Raw genomic sequence first — 22,173 nt, 5'->3', positions numbered from 1 at the left:
GTATTCTACGTCACCTCCGTCCAGCCAGGGGCACATCCGCCTAGCAAGAGGCTTGTGTCCCGTCAGGGGCTTTCGCTCTGGGGCTGCAGCTAGATACTACCCCAAAAGTCCTGTGCACAGAGACAGCCAATAGAGTGTCCCGGTTTGATGACACATGCATGTGATGTTAACACAGACACACGGATTGTATTACACACACAAATAATTTTACATATTGCAATTCTACACACACAGATTGACATACGCACACACAAATAGTTTTGTTACAATAATGGCCCCATTGCATTCTATGGCACACCTGTACATTGCAAATGGCTACTTGCTTGTTGTGGAGAGAGAATCCTATGTTAAATGCCATTGGTGAAAAGGCTTGTCATTCAAACAATACTGAAAAATGGGGAAGCTCCACCCACCGCAGGACGTTTGTCAAAATGATTAAATCAAAAAAAAAAAAAAGGAAAAAAAGGAGCTTCAAAACTTTTTTCACTTCAATCAAAAAAAAAAGTTTTTAAATGCAATATTTTGGGCATACAAACAATTTTTTTCTTTGATTTGAAATGTTTTTTTTTAATGAAATAATTAAAGACTTGATTGGCGTAAACTTTATATGATTGAATTTTTTTTTTTTTATTGAAATTATTTTCATTTTAATTGATTTTTTAATTGAATAATAAAGACACTGTTTTAGTTTTTTTTAATAAAGTTTGGAAAACAAACTAGCATTCTGGTCCACACTCCATACCAGCTAGTGGCGGTAATGCACCAAGTTGTTGTTTTTCCAACCGCCAATAAATCATCATCATCAGAAGAAGAAGAAGCAAACGAAGAAGAATTTTGTCATGTGACGGGCTATAGTTTGATAGCGGGATAATGTTTCCTCACGTATAACATTTTGTCGGTAACGGTAACTATATCAGCTATAATTTTGTGGAGGCAGTCTACATTTTTGTGGTGAGGCCACTGGAAGCTCCGACATGCCACTGTAAATGACTGTGTTCTCAGTGTGATTATTGTGTCTTGTGACGTACCCCGCAGATGGACCAGATTAAAGGTTCTCCTGACTACAACTGGTTCAGAAGCGCTGTTCCCCTCAAGCGAGTAAGTGCCTATCGGAAAGTACACGATTTATTCGACCTTCTTTGTCTATTGTTGAGCAGTAGTAATCTAAATTCGATACGAAACGAACATTTATAAATAAAGGTGGAAGTTCCGGGTTTTCCTCCTTCAATTAATGCAGATGTTGTACCACGGGCGTAACGTCACATTTTGGGCCCAAGGTACAAACTAGGGCTGAACGGTTTTGGAAAATAATCTAATTGCGATTTTTTTTTCCTCAATATTGCGATTTAATATATACGATTATTTTTTTCAAGGGCCTCTTATCATGTATTTTTCAATGAACACAAGCAATAATTCAATCTGTTTCATAATAAACAATTTCAGATTTATTTAAATTTTAAATCAACATGAAATGTAAATTTTAAAGCACAGATTACAACAATAAAGCAAACAAATCCGTGTCTTTACCTCTTCAACATTAGGGATGGGTATACTACTGTACTACTACTCTTATCGATCCAGTATTTTATTGATACGCTACTTTTTTTTAAATCAATAGAAAAACACAATAACAAAAATATAAAATAAAATAATAATAATGAACATCAATCTGTTTATTTTTGAACATTTTTAACAATATGGCACACAAAATAAATTAAAAATACAAAATAGTTCTAAATAAAACACTATAAATGTATAAATAAAACAGTAAAAAATACCGTATAAATAACCTTTTTATACTAAACCAACTATCTAAACAATGCATATATTCAAATCAAGCATATCAAACAAAACTTAACTGAAAAATTGTGCAAAAGAAGAATTAGTGAGCTGCGCCTCTGATGGCTGCTGCTGCACTGGCTCCTGACAAGAAGGCTAACTATGTTGATTTATCCGTTTTGCCATATTAACTCAACATTTTAGCTGTAAGATAATATATGATCGCAAGTCACTACTCCAACTAAACGTTGCCGGCAACCGAGGTACGGTAGTGGCCGATGTGTGGGGAAACCTACCGCCAAAACAACCCGGGAGCCCACAACGCAGTGGGTTTTCCTGCCAGCACTCTCCGCATGTGGGTTCTTAAGGTGGACTGATGGGCAGCACGGTGGTGTCAATGCTTGACTAAGGCTTGAGGATTAACGTTACCTTAAAAATACCGGTAACAGGACCAATAAGGATGTAGTTTGTCGGTCCAAAAAAAAAAAAAAACGCAGCCTTTGCGATTAGAAAATCGCGTTTTATATCGCGAGAATATCGCAAATGCGATTAATCGTTCAGCCTTAGTACAAACCATCTTGTTGGGCCCCTACTACATTTGTAATAAAATAAACTATTTATTTAGCATTTAACATTTTACGTTAAAATTACATCATTGCCTAATTTGATTAATTGTCCATTTGCATGTAATTGTAATGGATGCTGCAGGAGAGATGAAAAGTTAGTAAAAAAAACACCTTAAATATGTTTAGAACTACAAATGAACTTACTTCTGTTGATTCTTGTTTTTTTATTTTCTTTATTTTGCCATTGAAAGAGGCCATTACGTCACTCTCAAAATAACGTCACTAATCAATCGATCATTATTTGTATAGCGCCAATTCATAACACGTGTTATCGCAAGACACTTCACAGAAAGCAGGTAAAAGACCTTACTGTTTGTCATCTAATTACTTAATGACTTTGATGCTTTAGACCAGAGATAGTCAACTTTTATCACATCGGGGCCATGAAAATTTGTTTGTTTGATCGGAGGGCCACATGATCAACATTCATGTCAGCATTTAGAATAATATGAGCGATCTGAGCATTAATACAGGAAAGATCAAAACATTTTTATAGTAATTTTGTATTTTTCTGTGTACGTTTGTTGTTAACTTACTCGTGAGGCATTTTATGCATTTCTGTAGTCCTTTTGTATATTTTTCCTGTAAAATATATATTTTTTCAGTAACATTGTGTATTTATGCTGCCATTTTGTGTTTTTTTTGAGTAAGTTTTGTGTATTTCTATTGTCAATTTGCTTGTTAGTTAGTACTGTGGGTTTGCAGAGTAATTTTTTGTGTTTTTCTTGTCTTTTTGTGTACTTTTGTTGTCATTTTCTGTAATTTTTTATATTTTTTAAGTAATGTGTATTACTGTTGTTGTTTTGTTCATTTTTGTAGTAGTTTTGTGTGTTTTCGGATGCATTTTCTGTGTTCTTATCTTGTCTTTTACTGTCTTTTCCTGCAATGTTGTATTTTTTTTAATGTATTCTTGCTCTTGTTTTGTGTATTTTTCTGTCATGACCCTCGGGCCGCCAGTTGCCTATGTCTGCTTTAGACCCACATTACATAAATCAATTTGGTCCTGTATTGTTAAATATTAGAAGACCAAATTTAATTAAGACTGTTATGTAGGGTAGAATTGCAAGCTAAAACGTCCGTTAGTTTTAAATAGTGTTTTTGAATTCATTTTTTATTCTTATATATAGGGGTGGGGGTTTGTTGTTTTTGTGTTTAGTTTTCCAAATTTTAGTTTGTTGAACTCAGCACTAAATGTTAAATTCTAATGAACAGAGGAAGCAGCTCAGTGGTGCTGTGTGTGTACTGCTGGATGTAACGTCTAACACTGCACTGCACTTCAGGTGCAGGTGAGCACTGAGCAGCGCGCACATCCTGAAAAGCGATAATGTATTTTAGTTGGGGAGCCTTAACTCTGGTCTGTGACTGTCCCTGAAATGCCTTTCTTTCTCTGTATTCAAAGCTTTCTCATTATTAATCTCTGATCAATAAATAGACCTCTGTACTGTACGGTAAACAGAGGCGATAGATACACAGTTTATGGTACACATTAAACATGTAACAATGATTCTAGTTTAACATTTACCATGATATTTTGTTTAATTTCCTTTTAAAATACTGTATTAAAGCGATATTTAAAGAAAAAAGAAAAGTATAACTGAAGTCCTTTTGACTCCTTTTTCCTTTTGTAGATCTTTGTTGAGTGTTTTAAAGCATCACTAAATGACTTCTTTCAAAATTATGACATGGTTTCATGAGGGTGCGTCTGCAGCTTAAGCCAAGCCTACTGCTTAAACCTGGTCGGGAGCAAGTTTGACCCACGGACTGTTACTATGGTAACTAAGGTGTTTCCTCTTCATGAAACCGCCGTTCCAGTTAGAACCCGACTTAATGGAGCCGGACTCTCAGGTTTAACCTGGACTTAACCCTGAGCTGGGTTTGATGAAATACCCCTCTGTTCGCCTCCTATTTGTCTGATGACAAAAACATGTTCAAACCTTAACAAGTTAAAAACCTTTTCAAAAATATACTTCAGCAGTGTTAAAAACAGGTAACTTAACTGTCTGCTAACAAGTGTTGATCAATATCACTTTGCGCTTATTAAATATTACATTACTGTTTCAGCTTCATGAAGCACATTCATTTTTACCACAGCTATTTTTACCCCTACTGTATAATAGGTTTGATTCCATTTTTGGAAAACTTTAAAAAAAAAATCTACTTTTCAGTCCAATTCACAAATTCAGAATCAGAATCAACTGTATTGACCAAGTAATGTATGAATACACACGAGGAATTTGTCTTGGTGAACTGTGCTCTCTCTCTGATAGTGTAAACATTAAATAATAACAGTCAACTAGAAAAAAATAAATAAAAATAAGAAGTATAAACATAAATATAAACAGTAATTAGACTAATATGTGCAAACTAAATGAAATAACAAGATAATAATAATAATAGTAATAATAATAATAATAATGAAATAAAATAAAATACAATAATAATAATAAGATAATAGTGCAGTAGTGCATTGATGAGTAGTGCAGGTGAACATTTAAATTAAAATATTATGTCCATGAACATTCTCAGTGACAGATTGATCCAGGGTTGTTATGTTTAGTTCCATGGTTATTTCACAGTAACAGAAACAGGTCTGACACTCTTTGACTGTTTAGTGTTGATCAGAGTGACAGCCTCGGGGAAGAAACTGTTTTTATGGCAGGTAGTTTTGGCGTACAGTGATCTGTAGCGTCTGCCGGAGGGGAGGAGTTTAAACAGATTGTGTGCAGGGTGTGAGGGGTCTGCAGTGATGTTACCTGCCCGTTTCCTGACCCTGGACAGGTATAAGTCTTGGATGGAGGGCAGATCAACACCAATGATCTTTTCTGCAGTCCTGATTATCCGTTGTAGTCTGTGTCTGTCTAGTTTGGTTGTAGATCCAAACCAGACAGTGATGGAGGTGCACAGAACAGACTGAATGATGGAGGTGTAGAACATGATCAGCAGCTCCTGGGGCAGGTTGAACTTCCTCAGCTGATGCAGGAAGTACATTCTCTGCTGTGCCTTTTTCCTGGTTGTGTCTATGTGGGAGGCCCACTTCAGGTCCTGTGAGATTGTGGATCCCAGGAACCTGAAGGAGTCCACGGTAGCAACTTTGCTATTCAGAATGGTAAGGGGGGGGAGTGGGGGGGGGGTTCTCCTGAAGTCCACTGTCATCTCCACAGTCTTGAGTGGATTCAGTTCCAGATGGTTCTGACTGCACCAGAGAGCCAGCTGTTCCACCTCCCGTCTGAAGGCAGACTCGTCCCCATAGAAGTGGGGAGAGAACACACCCCTGGGGGGGCGCCAGTGTTGAGTGACCGACCGGGTGCTGGATGAGATGCTTCCCAGCCTTACTTGCTGCTTCCAGTCAGTCAGGAAGTTGGTGAGCCACTGACAGGTGGAGGCCAGCACTGTGAGCTGGGTTAATTTCTGGTGAAGGATGTCCGGGATGATGGTGTTGAACGCAGAGCTGAAATCCACAAACAGGATCCTAGCATAGGTCCCTGGGGAGTCGAGGTGATGCAGGATGTAGTTCAGTCCTATGTTGACTGCATCCTCGGCAGACCTGTTTGCCCGATAGGCAAACTGCAGGGGGTCCAGCAGGGGCCTTGTGATGTCCTTCAGGTGGCTCAATACCAGCCTCTCAAAGGACTTCATGACTACGGACGTCAGAGCAATGGGTCGATAGTCATTGAGTCCTGTGATGGCAGGTTTCTTTGGGACTGGGATGATGCTGGAGCTTTTGAAGCAGGAAGGTACTACACACAGCTCCAGTGATGTATTGAAGATCCGTGTGAAGATGGGGGCCAGCTGCTCAGCACAGGCTTTCAGGCAGGAGGGAGACACTCCGTCTGGTCCTGGAGCCTTTTTGATCTTTTGTTTCTTGAATAGCTGCCACACATCTCTTTCAATGATCTTCAGGGCAGGTGGGGGGTCAGAGGGTGAGGTAGCGGGGGAAGTGGGCGGGGCAGGAAGGGCAGAGTCCAGGTGATGGGCTGATGCTAATGAGCTGGGGGGTGGGTGTGAAAACCTGCAGTAAAAGCTATTCAGGTCTTCAGCCAGTCTATTGTTACCTGCAGGGTGGGGGGAGGGTTTCCTGTAGTTAGTAACCTCACGCAGGCCTTTCCACACTTCTGAAGGGACTTTGTTTGAGAAGCTTTGTTTTAGCTTCTCACTGTAGCACCTCTTGGCTACTCTGATGAATCAATCAATCAATCAATCTTTTATTTGTATAGCGCCAAATCATAACCAATGGTATCTCAAGACACTTTACAGTAGAGCAGTCTTAAGGACGGACTCTTCATTTTATGGATACACACATATGCATATATACGTATATGCACAAACATATGTATCCCACACCCAACATGAATTCATCATGGCGGCAAGGAAAACCTTCTGTTAAGCAGCAGGAACCTTGTGTGGATCCCATTCCTATGATCTCCTTGGTTAGTGTGTACTTAGCCTGCTTAAACAGGACCCAGTCCCTACTCGTGTAGGCTTCCTCCTTAGCCTGACGTAGCATCCTAAGTTGAGGTGTGAACCAGGGTTTGTTGTTGTTGTATGTGTCTGCACACACATGTTCTCACAGAAGCTGATGTAAGATGTCACAGTGTCAGTGAGTTCATCTAGGTTGTCTGATGCAGCTTCAAAAACACTCCAATCAGTGCAGTCAAAGCAGTCCTGTAACTCCTGCTTTGACTCCTCTGTCCACCTCTTTACAGTCCTTACTACAGGTTTAGCAGATTTAAACTTATGCCTGTAGGTCGGGATGAGGTGAATCAGACAGTGATCAGAAAGCCCCAAAGCTGCACGGGGAACAGAGTGATATGAATCCTTTATTACAGTTTAGCAGTGGTCCAGTGTGTTAGCATCCCTGGTCGGGTACTTTATATGTTATTTAGGGAGTTCGTGGGTTAGATTTGCTCTGTTAAAATCCCCAAGAATGATTCGCAAAGAGTCAGGATGTTCTTTTTCCACGTCTGCTATCTGGTCGGCCAGATGCTGTAACGCCTCTGTTACGCAAGCCTGAGGTGGGATGTAAACACCAACCATAACAAACGAGGAGAACTCCCACGGAGAATAAAACGGTTTACAGTTCATGAAAAAACTCTCCAGATTAGGGCTACACGTCTGCTTCAACACTGTGACATCTGAGCACCAACCTTGGTTAATTTAGAAGCATATTCCGCCTCCCCTCGTCTTCCCAGAGAGCTCTTTTACGCGGCCCGCTCTGAGGAGCTGAAAGTCCGGTAGATGTAGAGAGCTGTTCGGGATGAGTTCACTGAGCCAGGTTTCAGTAAAACACAGGGCGGCGGATCTGCAAAAGTCCGAGTTTCTGGTGTTTAGGAGCAGCAGTTCATCCATTTTATTTGCCAGAGAGCGGACATTGAATTGAATTGATAAGAAAAAAAACCCTCAGTAAAATAGTAGTAAATGAATAGAATACAATATTAAAAGTGTTTCTGAATTAAATACAATTTTTAAACATGTTTAGTTATTTGATTTAGATATCATTAATTTAAATAAAGAAATCGTTTTTTTCTTTACAAATCTGAGGTGAGAATATGAAAAGTCTTTTTTTTCTAAGAAATACGGAAGGCTTACATTATTCTTGAATAAATTGTATGAACATGTCTGCTATTTGTTCCATGTCTCCCTCAGATTATTGTTGATGATGATGACAGCAAGGTGTGGTCGCTGTATGATGCTGGTCCAAAGAGTGTCAGGTGTCCCATCATCTTCCTTCCCCCTGTCAGTGGAACAGCTGAGGTTTTCTTCAAGCAGCTGCTGACCCTGACTGGTTCAGGATACAGAGTTATTTCGGTGAGTACATATACTTCACCTGTTGCTGCTTTTGAACCATTGTACCAAAGCAGCTGTTAGTTTAAGTTACTTTAGGTCAGCATGGGCAAATTGTGGCTAATTAGGCATATTCTTCTGACCTGCTCACCAGTGTTGGGTAAGTTACTTTGAAAAAGTAATTCATACAAACTACTAGTTACTTTTCAAAAATGTTATGCACTCTGGGTGGGTGGAGCGGCCCTGAAATGTGGGTGTTCCCATTCAAATCTGGCCTCCGGATGACTTAAGTTATTTTCTTCTTATGCGCTTCTGAACCTGCAATAAGTGCAGCTCCCTTTGGACTCAGTTACAATTTATGCAACACGGCCTCATATTATTGCAAAAGAGACTCTCAGAAAGAATATATCTAAGCTGACACTATCACGCTGTCACAGGGTTCAATATGTTCACATTTACCAGTTTTAGACGGGACAAAATGTGTTACATTTCATTATATTTTATCCATGCCATCCAATCCTTTTCCTGGGAGGGGGTGGGTATTGCGTCGTGGAGCTGATCAGCTGTGAGCACCTGAGTTGCGCCTCGGCTGATTTTTTTACAATTATTAGACCGACAGCAAAATGTATGACGGAGGTGATTCAACGTGAAGATACTTGAATAAATATAAACACCCAATTTGCTGAATGCTTGACAGTGGGTGTGTTAAGAAGTGGGAAGCGGATTAAGGAAGAGAAAGAAAATGCTGTATTACAACTAATAATAATACAAATTATAATAATAATTGCAAAATATGACGTTCTGATTTGTCTGTCCTTCATCTGAGCATCAAACAGGCTGTGAATGTGTAACAGGTAAATGTGACTCAGTAGAAAACGCTTTGGTACTAAGTCCTTTTACCTATACGTCAATCGCCTACCCTGCCACACATACACTTCATGCACTGGTCAGTCACGTGTGTGTGCGCGTGACTGACTGACTGCTAAAGATTTAGATGTAAATGGGTCTGAGGAAGGCATGTTGGAGATTCCACCACACAGAGCTCTGACAGGTAGTGAACAACATGTGGCTGACTCATGTTAGTATAAGCTAATATTTTAGTTATTTTTATATGTATACAGTTTAGGGATATCAAACTATTACATTTTTTAATCGTGAATAATCGCACAATTTTCATAATTAACACATGATTAATCACATATTTTTCATCTGTTCTAATTTAACATTAAAAAGGTATTTTTCAACTTTATAATACTCTTATTGACATAGGAGTGGACCGATATGCTTACATTATGATAATATACAGTGAAGAAAATAAGTATTTGAACACCCTGCTATTTTGCAAGTTCTCCCACTTAGAAATCATGGAGGGGTCTGGAATTTTCATGGAAGGTGCATGTCCACTCTATGAGAGATAACCTAAAAAGAAAAATATAGAAATCACAATCTATGATTTTTTAACAATTTATTCGAATTGCACCTTTAAACATCCAGTTTTCAAAGAGCTTAATAAGGATCTTGAATCAAAGCAGACACATTTTCATTTTGTCATCTAAACTTATCACTTCAAAGCAAATGATAGCACACAATATGATTGTGTCTAACCATCTCACATGGGTAGAAAAGAAAACAAAAGACAAAATCATCCCTTACTACAAAGTAGGCTTAAAATAGGGTATTACAGAAAAGATTAAAACAAAGAAATTGTGCCATTAACAGCTCTCATTGTATTCAGCAAAGTCTGTGTAATCCTGTCTTATCCTTTCTCATCCTATTCCTGACAAAATGAACAAAACCAAAGAGCTACTATAGTAAATGGGTTGTCCACATTACTTCAGTTTCTTAGCACTGTGCCAGTTGCTCAAACACACTAGCATGTTTACATTTTCAGACGACAGGGCAGCTTTCTTTTTCTAAATAACATGCCCAGAGAGTGAAAATAACCTCTCGCATGGTACACATGTAGCAGGTGTTGCCAAGTACTTGTGTGCAAGACGGGCCATCTTGTTTTGAGCCCCTTCATGTTTGGCCCACCACAGTCTTCTAAGTCAATAGTGGGTTCTGCTTTGTAGTGCTCCACATATCTGGCAATGGTGTCCTCTTCATCAGATGAAGAGTCTGGGGCAAGCATCAGAGCTGATTGTTGTGGCTGTGTCGGCAACTCCAACCCCCTATACAAAGCAGTGATAGCACACCACACAGGTTGGCTCATACATTTGAGGTCCTTAAACCGAGGATCCAGTGCTCTCGCAGCCCATCCAAAAGTGATGACAGGACGAGAAGAAAACTGGTCATGGAGGATACCAAGAGGCCGACAGCAACATTGATGGAGCTGCAGGAACTTCTGGCAAGTACTGGCTGTGTAGTACATGTGACAACAATCTCCCGTCTTCATATGTCTTGGCTATGGGGTAGGGTGGCAAGACGGAAGCCTTATCTTACGAAGAAAAACATCTAAGCCCGATGAAACGAAGGTTGAACATTTTGGACATAATTCCAGAAAGTATATTTGGCGCAAAAACAACACTGTGGAAAGCCGATTGAGCATATATTAGATATCTTTGATATCAAAGCTCAGATTCCTATTCTAGTGAGGTCTTTGACTGCACTAGTTTACTAGTAGAACACTGAAACATTTACTAGTTAACTATTAGAGAGGAAAAATTCCTACATGTTAACTAGTAAGGTGCTAAATATCCATGAGTTAACTAGTAACATGTATTTTTGTGTTTACTAGTGAGCCTCAAAATGTTTACTAGTTAACTAGTTAGAGCCAAGATGTCCACGAGATAAACTAGTTTGACTATTTTTATCCTTACTAGTTAGGATACAGAGTTTTTACAAGTTAACTAGTAAAAGCGAAAAGGTTCACTTGTTATACCAGAGATGGCTTTATGAGTCATACTAGTGAGTGTCTAAATGTTCACTAGTTAACTAGTAAGAAAACATATGTCCACTAGTTGCACTTGCATTGTTTTTACGAGTCATACTAGTTAACTAGTGAGACTTAGATGTTTTACTAGTAGACTAATTTGATCTAAAATGTCACTAGTAACACTTGTTGCACAAAATGATAATGAGGAGGGAATAAGTGAAGATTGAGGCTTCCAATAGGTTCTCAAAATAAAAATAAAAAAACATCAAATTAAAAATAATTACTTTATTAGTGAAGTCCAAATGCATTTTACAAGTGTCACTATTGGACATTTGGTCCTTACTAGTTAACTTGTAAAGGTCAACATGCAGTCCACTTGTAGTACTAGTGCTACTAGTGGACTGCATGCTAATGAAGCAGGCGTGACAAGGGTTTTGATTGGTCAGTGTCAAACCAGTGTCTTTGCCAGTTTTAGAGGGCCAGCTCTGAATAATACCTTGAGTTATACCAGCAGTTGGTTTTTTCAGAATTTTATGACCCATGCACATCCGATATTACATTTTTATTTATATTACAGACAGGTATTGATCTCTAGTCCAATTAACCTTGTTTTATTTGTTCTAAAAATCACTCATGATTAATAATTCTTACAGTATTTGTGGGAAATAAAACAATAACATGTCACTGAAACATGCAGGTATATATGTAAAAATGTTAACTTTTTAAATTGTTTTTTTCTTTGTTTTTTTTTTTTTTTTTTTAACAATAGGATCAATTTATTTTTGTGTTATTTCAAATGACATGTTTTCTTGTGAATTGGAAATAAACCAAACAATGTCTTCTTTCAAGTAACATTATAATACAAAATATATATTTTATTTAAAACAAATTAGTTTTCAATTGTTAGCTTATTATGATGACTAGAAAATCAATATTCAACCATGCTCCTTTTTTAATAATATTGTTTCTAAAATATAATTATAATTATCATAGCAGAATTGTAATGGAAACTATTGTTATTGTAAAAACATATTAATTATTACAAATACTGTGAAATAAAATAGTTTTCATTGGAATCTAGCATTTTCTTACACCCGGACACAGCCTACAGCTGAAGCATTTTAATCTTTTTTTTAAACAACATCCACAGTAAGACAGACAGACAGACAGATTGTTATGCATAATTTCACATTCAGAAGTAAAGCTACAGGGGTTCTGTGTGCTTTTTATACTATTTGCACGATCAAATATAACCAGAAGGTGGCGGTAGACATCACGCACTACCATCTGCTAATCGAAGCTACTAATAGTACTAGTAGGAGCCAAAACGCCCACTAGTACTACTAGTAAGAGCCAAAAATGCCACGAGTACTACTAGTAAGAGCCAAAAACGCCATCTAGTGGTCATTTGCAAGTAGTAAGTTTTTTTTTTTTTTTTTTTTTTTACCTTAAAGGTGCAATCTGCAACTCTTATAAAAGTGACTTTTTGTGATGTTTGCTAAAGCTGTCACTATGTAAGGACAGTTTTACATGAAATTAGTAGATTGTGTGAAAAAAAACAGGCTCATTGAGTCTCCCCTGCTGCTCCTGCAGCCTTTGGCAGTTTGCCAGAATGTACTGCGTCCGAGCAAAAAGAACCAGTCAGAGCCAGGATTGTGTTTGATGGACTATCTGACAGCTGTTGCTCACCGGCCCAGCCCCTTTCCCAGAGCTGGAGCTCCGTCTTTTTTACAGTGTATGACCAGGAGGAGTAGAAGATGAAATTGGTGATTTTTCTGCTTGAAAGGTAATTACTGCTGCTTGATTTAGATTATGTTTGATTTGTAATTGTTACACTAGGACTCTATAGTGCATGCGTTTGTGTTTTGCGCAGCAGCCTCTGTTTGGGCACTGTGATGTTGCTGAGGTGTGTGCACATTGAGAGAGAGAAGCGCTGCAGTAATATGCTTTTAACAGTGCATGTTATATTACTGTGATGTTGCTGTCGGACTAACGTTAGCTTGTTAGCTCCTCTGAGGGACAGACTTTGGAAAGTTTGGAGGCAGGGCAAGAGAGCAGCGGGGGGGGATGGTGGCATCTGAAAGTTGCGGACTGCACCTTTAACTAGGAATGGGAATTGATAAGAATTTAGCGATTCCGATTCCATTATCGATAGTGCTTATCGATTCGATTGCTTACCTATTCTCTTATTGATTCTCAGTGGGTGAGGGAATTAAATAATACAAATGGATTTATTTGCTTTAACTCTTCATTATATTATCTTTGTCTCTTTAATTTCCTGAAGGGATATCAGCTCACTTTTAATCCACCAGGTATTGATTGTTTTCACTGGATAATATATACAAAAGTGCTATATAAAATTGATGAATTATTATTATTATTATTACACCATATGACACATTTTGGCTCCAAACATTTGAGAATATTTAGTGCTCCTTTTGAACTTGATCCAAAACTAATTCAAACACAAAACAAATAATTCTTCTGTAAAGCTACAGTTTAGCCTTTGTTTACATTTCTATAAATGGACCTTCAGAGATGCTGTCGTTGTTGTTACATGTGACGTCATCAGCCGTGTGTGTGTGTGCGTGTGCAAGTAACAAGTAATCAGACACGAGAGACAGACTGGTACTGATCATTGACATGCGCACGCACGCACGCACGCACGCGCATGTCAATGATCAGTACCAGTCTGTCTCTCGTGTCTGATTACTTGTTATGAGGACATAAACTATTGATGAGATGTGTGTTCTTGCTGAAGTTTGTTGAACTTTAGCACAAGTGTACAGAACCCGGAAGTGACTAGCATAGCAACAGAGCACAGAGGACAGCACAGCTGCGGGTGGAGGAGGTGGATTCTCCGCAATTGACAGCAAACAACTATATGGTGAAGGAGCTCCAGTTGATGCTAGCATAAACACAATATACAGGACCTGGAGGAGTTTATCGTTATGTATTTGTGACTTAAGAGGAACCGATAAGCGGAATTGTCAGGCAAGCAAACAAACGATTCCTTGGAATTGGATTACTGGGAGCCGGATCTCAGAAAGAACCAGTTTTTGATTCCCATCCCTACCTTTAACATAATAAAATCAGTATTAGGAGTATTAGAGCCATCTTAAAGAAAAATAAATCTACAATTTTGAGGTTAAACTCATATTTACAAGAAGAAACACATAAATCTACGAGAATAAAGTCATGCATACTAAAGTAAAACAAGATGCTCCACGTTTTTCATTTTCGGCGGCTGCTGCTCTTCTGATGTAGACTAAAATAACCGCATTAATCTCTTAAAGGTATGACTTTATTCTCCTAAATTACAAGTTTGAATGAAGAGTTTAATCCAAATTTGTTTGAATTTTTTCTCTTAAACTTGGCTCACTCCAGACCTGTCATGCATTTAATCTAATAAAAATGTTTTTAGTTTACAGTATGTAGAAAAATACAGACTGCAGACTGAGGGTCACAGACTCAACAGACTCATCCGCAAGGCCAGTGACGTTGTGGGGGTCAACGTCGACTCTCTGACAGTGGTGACAGAGAGGATGACCCTGTCCATTGTGAAGGTCATCTTGGTCAATGAGTCCCACCCACTCCATGATGTGCTGGTCAGTCACAGAAGCACCTAAAGCACCAGGTTGATCCAACCACGGTGCTCCACAGAATACCACAGGAAATAATTCCTGCCTGTGGCGATCAAACTGTATAATTCATCACTGTAATCTCACAGCTTGATTGTTGTAAATATCTGTATCATATTTGTACATTCTGTATTATTTTGTAAATATCTATCATATTTGTATATAATGTGTATATTATTATTATTAATCTTACTTTACTTTTTTACTACTGTAATGTGTGTATCTAATCCTTATTTTTAACTGTCTTTTACTTAAGTATACACTTATTTAATGTTTATTCTTTTTTGCCTTTGTTAAACATTTTATTCTTTTGATTTGTGATTTTTCTCAAGTGGCTGTAATTTAAGCAATTAATAAAGGGATTCTGATTCTGATTTGGCACCTTAGTCGTTAACATGTACATATTTTTCCTCTCTACTAGTTCACGTTTCAGTGTTCTACTAGTAAACTAGTGCAGTCAAAGACCTCACTGGAATCGAAAACTGAGCTTTGGTATCAAAGATATCTAATTTATGCTCAATCAGCTTTCCATGCAACACTGCTCATCACCAAAAGAACACCATACCTGCAGTGAAGCATGGTGGTGGCAGCATCATGCTTTGGCGCTGTTTTTCTTCAGCTGGAACCAGGGCCTTAGTCAGGGTAGAGGGAATTATGAACAGTTCCAAATACCAGGCAGTGTTGGCACCAAACCTTCGGGCTTTTGTTAGAAACCTGAAGATGAAGAGGAACTTTATCTTTCATCACGACAATGACCCTAAGCGGACTGCTTTTAACTGTAAATAATATCTATGCAAAGACTAGTTAAACTATTAATGAATAATTATGTATCCGGACACAAAACTTCCTCACACTGTGTGTAATGAACGCTGATCATCCTGTAGCTGTTCACCATCATTAGCATCATTAGTTCACATACACACTGTGTAGCTCTCTGTGTATTACAGATTTTAGAATGTTAGCTGTAAGTTGGACCATGTTTAACTTCTCTGATGAATACAGACATTATTTTCCTGTTTTATTGTCTAGTTCAATTGAAAACAGATGTAGAACCAATGGTTCCAATGCCTAAGCATGCCATTCTACTGTGTAACACAACATGGAAACAAACACAAAAATTACACACATACTCAACGCGACACAAGTGGAAAAGCAACTTACACTGCATCGGACACTTACCTTGTTTGAATGGTGTTGTATTTCTAACTGAAAAATCCTTAAACCTCTTCTTTCTTTCGCTTTCTTTAGAGAAGGGAGTGTATAGGATTTGTGTAGTTTTGTCCAGATGACTGCGTGGCCTGTGACTTCGAAGGGTCATGGCACATGCACAAATTGCAATTGGGAAAGGTCTATTAATGGATACTGACACATGTACCTTGTTTAAAACTATGAAATGGCCACAAAGTGATGAAAAAAAGAAACCCTAAAAAGGGGGGGGGGTGGTCAGATACATTGAAAATCGTGATAATCGTTAATATCGAAATAATTGTTGATTAATTGAATTATAGCACCCTGAATCGTGATCTCATAAGAAGGTTCCTAAGATGGCACACCCCTAGTATGTTGCATGGGTAATTTTCGTGTGACACGCTGACGTCACACAGCAAAGGAACAGGAATGAGTGGGGGGAGCAGAGCTATGGAAGGAGTTCGTTTTCAGCATTGGGATGCTAGAACGATAAAAGTGAGGATAACTGTACTAAAATAATAAAAGAAAAGGTGTTGGGAGATTTTCTAAAGGAGTTAGGGAAAGACCATCACGTTTGTCTGGACAATCAGACACTTCCACTAGGTGAAGTAATAAGCGGCGAAGGTTAGTGATGTCTCCCGCATTGAAAAAACTACAAATTTCTGAAAATGGATTACTAATGGTGCATTTTTTTTTTTTTCTTGTCTGCACATGCTGTCAAAGGTCAACACTACAAGAAGTGCAATCATTATGAGACTTCAATGCATGTTTTGTTATTGCAATGAAATACATTAATTTATTTTATTGCTTAATTGTGACCATCACCAGCCCTCCCTAAGGAAGGGTAAGAAACATTTTATTATATGGAGGATAAAAAAAGGGGGAGCAGTGTTACACTTAGGTGGAGGGGGAGGGGGAAGGGAGCAGGGAGGAGAGACTCAAGGCAGGAAATAGAAAGGGTGGGGAAGAATAGATTATTTTACAGTGAGAGTGAGATGCAAAGTTGTAGTAGAACGTATTGTGCTTATTATGTTGTGTAATAAAGCCAGTCTGGTGACAAGTGTGAAGCTTAGCTATAATGGTGGTGGCTGTGGACAGAGGGAAGGAGTGAGTGGTAATACCTAAAGCTGGTATTTGGGATCAACGTGTCTAAAGTTAAGCCCAGTACGAGTTTTATCCCACATCCCAAGGCGTGCCAGTGCATCGTAGACCAGTGTATGTGCAAAAACCGCTACAGCAAACCCAGGAGCCGCCCCGGGCCCCCAGATGCAACCAGGCCAGCAGAAAGAGTGGGGGCTATCACCCCAACGGCCGAGCAGCCCCCCAGATGCCCCCAAGATCCCAGGCCAAGAAGCAGCCACCGCCCCCCACACACATCCAGGAAAGCCCCAAGGAGTCGAGCACCCAGCGCATGCCGCCACCATCCCCAACCCATAACCCCAGGGCCCCCCGCCACCACCACCCACACCCCCGCATCCAACCCCCCAAGGGGAGGGCCCAGAGAGCCCCCCCATAGATGACCACGCCCATGGCCGCCTAGGGCACCATGGGGACGCTGCAAGTTGCCCCCCAAGCCACCAGCCCTACCCCGCTCAAGGTGGCGCGGTGCCACACCGAACTGCGGCCAGTCCCCGGGCAGACGGTGGGGGAGCACGCCCCGGGACGCCAAACACAAAGATGCACCCACGGGGCTCGGCGCTCCCAGCCAGCAGACCAACCACCCCCGACGCGGATCCGCCAGGACAGGAGCCACAGGCTGCGCCCCCACATACACCCACCCAGCACGACCCCAGGGGAGGCCCCAGCACGGGCGAGGCCCCATAGCTCACCCTTCCCTCCCCCGAGGCAACACACGCCGGCCCATGCGGTCCTCTAAGTATGCCCCGGGGGGCGGGGGCTTTTTCCATGAAAATAAATTCTATGAGGAGATTTCGCCATTGGTTTATGTTTAAGGATTTTTTATCTTTCCAATTCACTAATATTGTTTTCTTTGCTATGGCGAGTGCCGCAAGGATGGATTGCGATTGGTTTGCTAGAAGATCAAGCATAGTCAGGTCTCCTATCAGACATAGATTTGGAGATAGAGGAATCCTGCAGTCCAAAATGGAGGACAGTTTTTCAGTGATTAGAAACCAAAACTGGTGAACTGGGGAACAAAGCCATTCGGCATGTAAATATGAATCAGCTGTTCCCTGGGTGCACTGAGAGCAGATATCTATTGCGAAGAAGCCCATTTTATGCATTTTCTGTTGGGTAATGTGGGATCTGTGGAGAACCTTGTATTGAATTAGCTGAAGATTTGTTTTTAGTCATCTATTAGTATTACAACAAATTTCTGTCCAGAAATCAGTGTTCGTGGTGATTGAGAGTTCAGCTTCCCATCTAGCGATTAGTAAGTGATTAGAGTTAGTATTCAAGAGTGCTCTGTATATTTGAGAGTTTTTTTGATTTTGTTGAGATTCTCTTCATATATAATACCACTTCTGGAGGTTGCAAGGTGATTAGATCTATTGGCGTATTTTTCTTGATTGTTTTGGTTATTTGTAAGTACTGAAGAAATGACCTTTATTTATATTAAATGTTTGGGTTAGATTGTTATATGTCCTGAGCTTATTATTTTCGAAGAGGTTTTGGAGATGAATAATTCCGCTCTCTTCCCATGTTTTTAGATAGAGGGGTGTTTTTCTGTTTCTAAAGTCGGGGTTGTGCCAGATTGGAGACAGCATGCTAGTTTTGAATTGAACATTAGTAATGTCCAGGGCTTTCCACCACGCAGTCAGGGTGGAGGCAATCAGTGGGTTTTTAAAGCTGTTATGACAATTGAGGGTTGCAGTGATAAAAGGGAGATCAGAGAGTTTAATATGTATGCAGTCTATCTGTTCTATTTCTAGCCAGGTGTTGTGGTGTTCTTTTGGTTTTAGCCATTCTGTTAAATATAATGGCTAAAACCTGTTTTCAAAGTAATAATGCATGAAATTAGGGGCTTCTAAACCCCCCACCCCCCAAGGGTTGAAAGGCTTATTTTGGGGTCTGTAATTGCAGAATTTAATCTTTTGAACCATTGCATTGGTGGTTTCAGTGGGATCATAGAGAACAGATAGTTTATTTTAGGTAAGATTTTCATTTTAACTGAGGCTATTCTGCCAAGGAGTGAGATGGGGAGATTGTTCCATCTCCGCAGATCTTCTGTGACTTTATCCAACAGTGGATCGAGGTTCAGTTTAATGAATTCATTTAAGTTTGGTGATATATTTAAGCCTAGATATTTAATTGTATTTGTGGGGGAGGGGTATTGTGGGTTTTGGCTTGCCAGGTTCCATTAATGGAATAATATGATAATTTAGAGAAGCTTTTTATTAGTTTAACAACTACTTAATGAGGATTGGGGTTCTTCCAGATAGAGTAAAATACCATCCGCATAAAGATTAATTTTGTTTTCTGAAATGGATGAGTGGATTCCTTTAATAACAGTATTCTGGCGTACAGGTGCTGCGAGAAGTTCAACGAATATTGCAAAGAACAAAGGTGAGAGTGGACAGCCTTGTCTGGTTTTCTTCTGCAGTGTGAAGCTTTGGGATGTTATTTTGTTTGTGGTTACTGAGGCCTTAGGTTTAGTGTACAGGGTGGAGATCCATTGTCCAAAGCCAAATTTGCCAAGGACAGCAAGGAGGAATGACCAGTTGACCTGGAAGTGAGTGCTTTGGAAATAATTTTTATGTCTGTGTTAATAAGTGAGATTTGTAGGAGGATAAGGGTAGTTAATAATGGGTTATATGAATGAGAATATTAATTTTGATTATTAATATTAGCTCAACAAATTACTGGGTGCCACCTCTTAAAAAGAGGAAATATGTCTAAGTTTTTCTTTAGACTAAATAAAGTACTAAATCAGGGAAGTGAATTCTAACAGCAAATCTACACCATCATCACAGCTTTAATGAATCAGAGGAATCAAAGATTACAGTTTAACCTTTTATTTGCGTAATTCAGTAAGAAACGAGAACAATAAGGTGATTAAACCATGATGAAATGCATTTCAAAGCTAATAAAAGTGAGGATTACATGTAGTAAAATGAATCACAATTCTAAAAGAATGCTAATCTAGACTAACTATTGCACAATCAAAGAATAAAATCCTAAAGAGAGCTCATAAAACAAAGAGGGAATGACAGACAAGGGAGAACAGACAAACATATATGTGGTGGATTGTGAGTGGAACTGGAGTGTAGGTATGTGTTTGAATGAGGATTTATTGTAGTTTAAGTGAGTCAGTTCTGCTAGTCCATTGTTCACTGGTCCATACCTTAAGATGCGGTCCGGGTTGGACCTGGAGAATTTCTGGGTTTGCAGGAACAACGTCCGTGTGGCAGTATAGCTGCGCTGGCGTGCCGCCGTTGGGTTCTGTTTCGTTAAACAGCAGGGTTTCTATTGGCCGATCCACAACCCCTTCGGGGATGATCGCAGCCGTTTTCAGACTAAGAGGGACCACGGTTTGGTCCACAATTCAGATGTTGAAAGGTCGGCTTTCAGGCACGCTCTTTTGCGTCTTAGGCTTTTGCTGCGAGCAAGGTTCTTAAAAAGTCTAACTGATGCAACTACAAATAAAAGAAAATTGAAATGAAAGACTGGAAACATGAGGGAACACGTGTGAGCATGAACGCCGGCGTCCAAAACTAAAGTTTTGGGTAGGGCGTCTTTTTTTAAAAAGAATTTGGAGATGCCTTTTGGAGGAGGTGTCTTGGTTGATCATTGTGAGATCATATCGGTGATTGGTCAATGTCTCTGTTTTCAGCTTGTGGGTGTGTCTCAAATGGTAAATGGACTTGATTTTATATAGCGCTTTATCACCACACTGAAGCAGTCTCAAAGCGCTTTACATATCAGCGCATTCACCCATTCACTCTCACATTCACACACCAGTGGGACAGGACTGCCATGCAAGGCGCTAGTCGACCACTGGGAGCAACTTAGGGTTCAGTGTCTTGCCCAAGGACACTTCGACACATAGTCAGGTACTGGGATCGAACCCCCAACCTCTCGATCAGAAGACGACCCACTACCACCTGAGCCACGGTCGCCCGGTCTCAAGTGTGGGCGTGGAGTGGAATGACATACTGTAGACAACAGAGGGAGTTCCTAAACATATAAGAATGCCTAATAATTAATTCCACATATTTCAAAACATCTTTTCAACATCATATCTCAATATATCATCTATTATGAAACAGTAAGATACCAGACACGACTGAAAAATAGCATAGTTAGTACTTAATAAACCTGAATGTCTAAATTCATGTTAAGGAATTTTCTTTACCATATGGTTAACTGTCAGTACCTTGAACTAAGCTTTGTGATGTTTTCTAGTATTTCAAGCACCTTTTAAATGATAAAAAAATTTAAAATAACATTCTGTTGGTTATTGAATTACATGAAAAGAGTGGCATAGGACAGACACTATTTGCAATTTCAGTTTCTGCAGGAACCATTCCAATAGTCCTTTCTTTTGTGACTTTTCAAACAAGTACATGTTCTTTGTTCTCATTTGAGCAGGAAACAAAAAGCTGGTATTATTCCAATGTTCTGTGTGACCACTGGTTTGGGTTCTGGAGGTGACAAAATCTGCAGGGGGTTGGAGCCCAGAGTTTGAAAACTTAGCATGTAAACATTGACTGATTGTTTCCTTTTGATGGTAATGTAACAGAGAGGTGATAACAGGAGCAAAACTGTTCTTGGATTCTCCTGTGCCTTTGTTCGGACAGGAATTGGGACAAGATCCCCCTGTGGTGCAAGTTTGCGTTTCACAGTGGGGGCAGACCCTCTGACTCCATTGACTGGTGAAACTAGTGTCCTAGGTCAGAGTTCAACTTGGAGGATTTGGTTCCCTACAGATTGGATGGTAGCTTGGGGTTTTTGTCTGGTTTAAGTAATAATTTAATGTTTGCTGTATTCATGTGGCCTCCTACGTAACCTTTATTTTTAATCTCTGTCACTACTCTAATAAAAAAGTGGAGCCAGCATTGACGAGAAATGTTTTAGGAATTCAGCAGGGAACCCATCTTGACCAGGTGCTTTGCCTGTTGACATGCTATCCAAAGCATTTTGTAGTTCTTGTAAGGTTAATGGTGAGTCTAAGGTGGTTTTCTGATCTATGGTGAGCTGTGGTAGGTTTAAGTTATTAAGGAAAGGTTTTAAAAATCCACACACGTGAAATAATTTGAATGTCACAAATGATGAGAAAAAATGTATAGACTGATATTTACACATAAAATTACAGCTGCAAACT

At 39.5% G+C, this 22,173-nt stretch overlaps 1 protein-coding gene across 2 annotated transcripts in view; it reads left to right on the top strand.

Annotated features, from left to right (window-relative positions):
• The first annotated feature begins 810 nt into the window (after nt 1–810).
• The window catches only part of spg21 (SPG21 abhydrolase domain containing, maspardin), a 67,933-nt gene continuing 46,570 nt past the window's right edge, over nt 811–22,173 (top strand). For both annotated transcript variants that reach the window (XM_028435913.1, XM_028435903.1), the window contains exons 1-3: nt 811–951; nt 1,036–1,098; nt 8,049–8,210. In XM_028435913.1, coding sequence (XP_028291714.1) covers nt 1,036–1,098; nt 8,049–8,210 — 225 coding nt within the window. In that variant the 5' untranslated portion in view covers nt 811–951. The remainder of the gene's footprint in view (nt 952–1,035; nt 1,099–8,048; nt 8,211–22,173) is intronic.

Source organism: Gouania willdenowi, chromosome 3 (genome assembly GCF_900634775.1).
Source record: "Gouania willdenowi chromosome 3, fGouWil2.1, whole genome shotgun sequence".
NCBI lineage: Eukaryota > Metazoa > Chordata > Actinopteri > Blenniiformes > Gobiesocidae > Gouania > Gouania willdenowi.
Note: the sequence above shows the minus strand (reverse complement) of the source record. Positions and strands in the feature narration are given on the sequence as shown.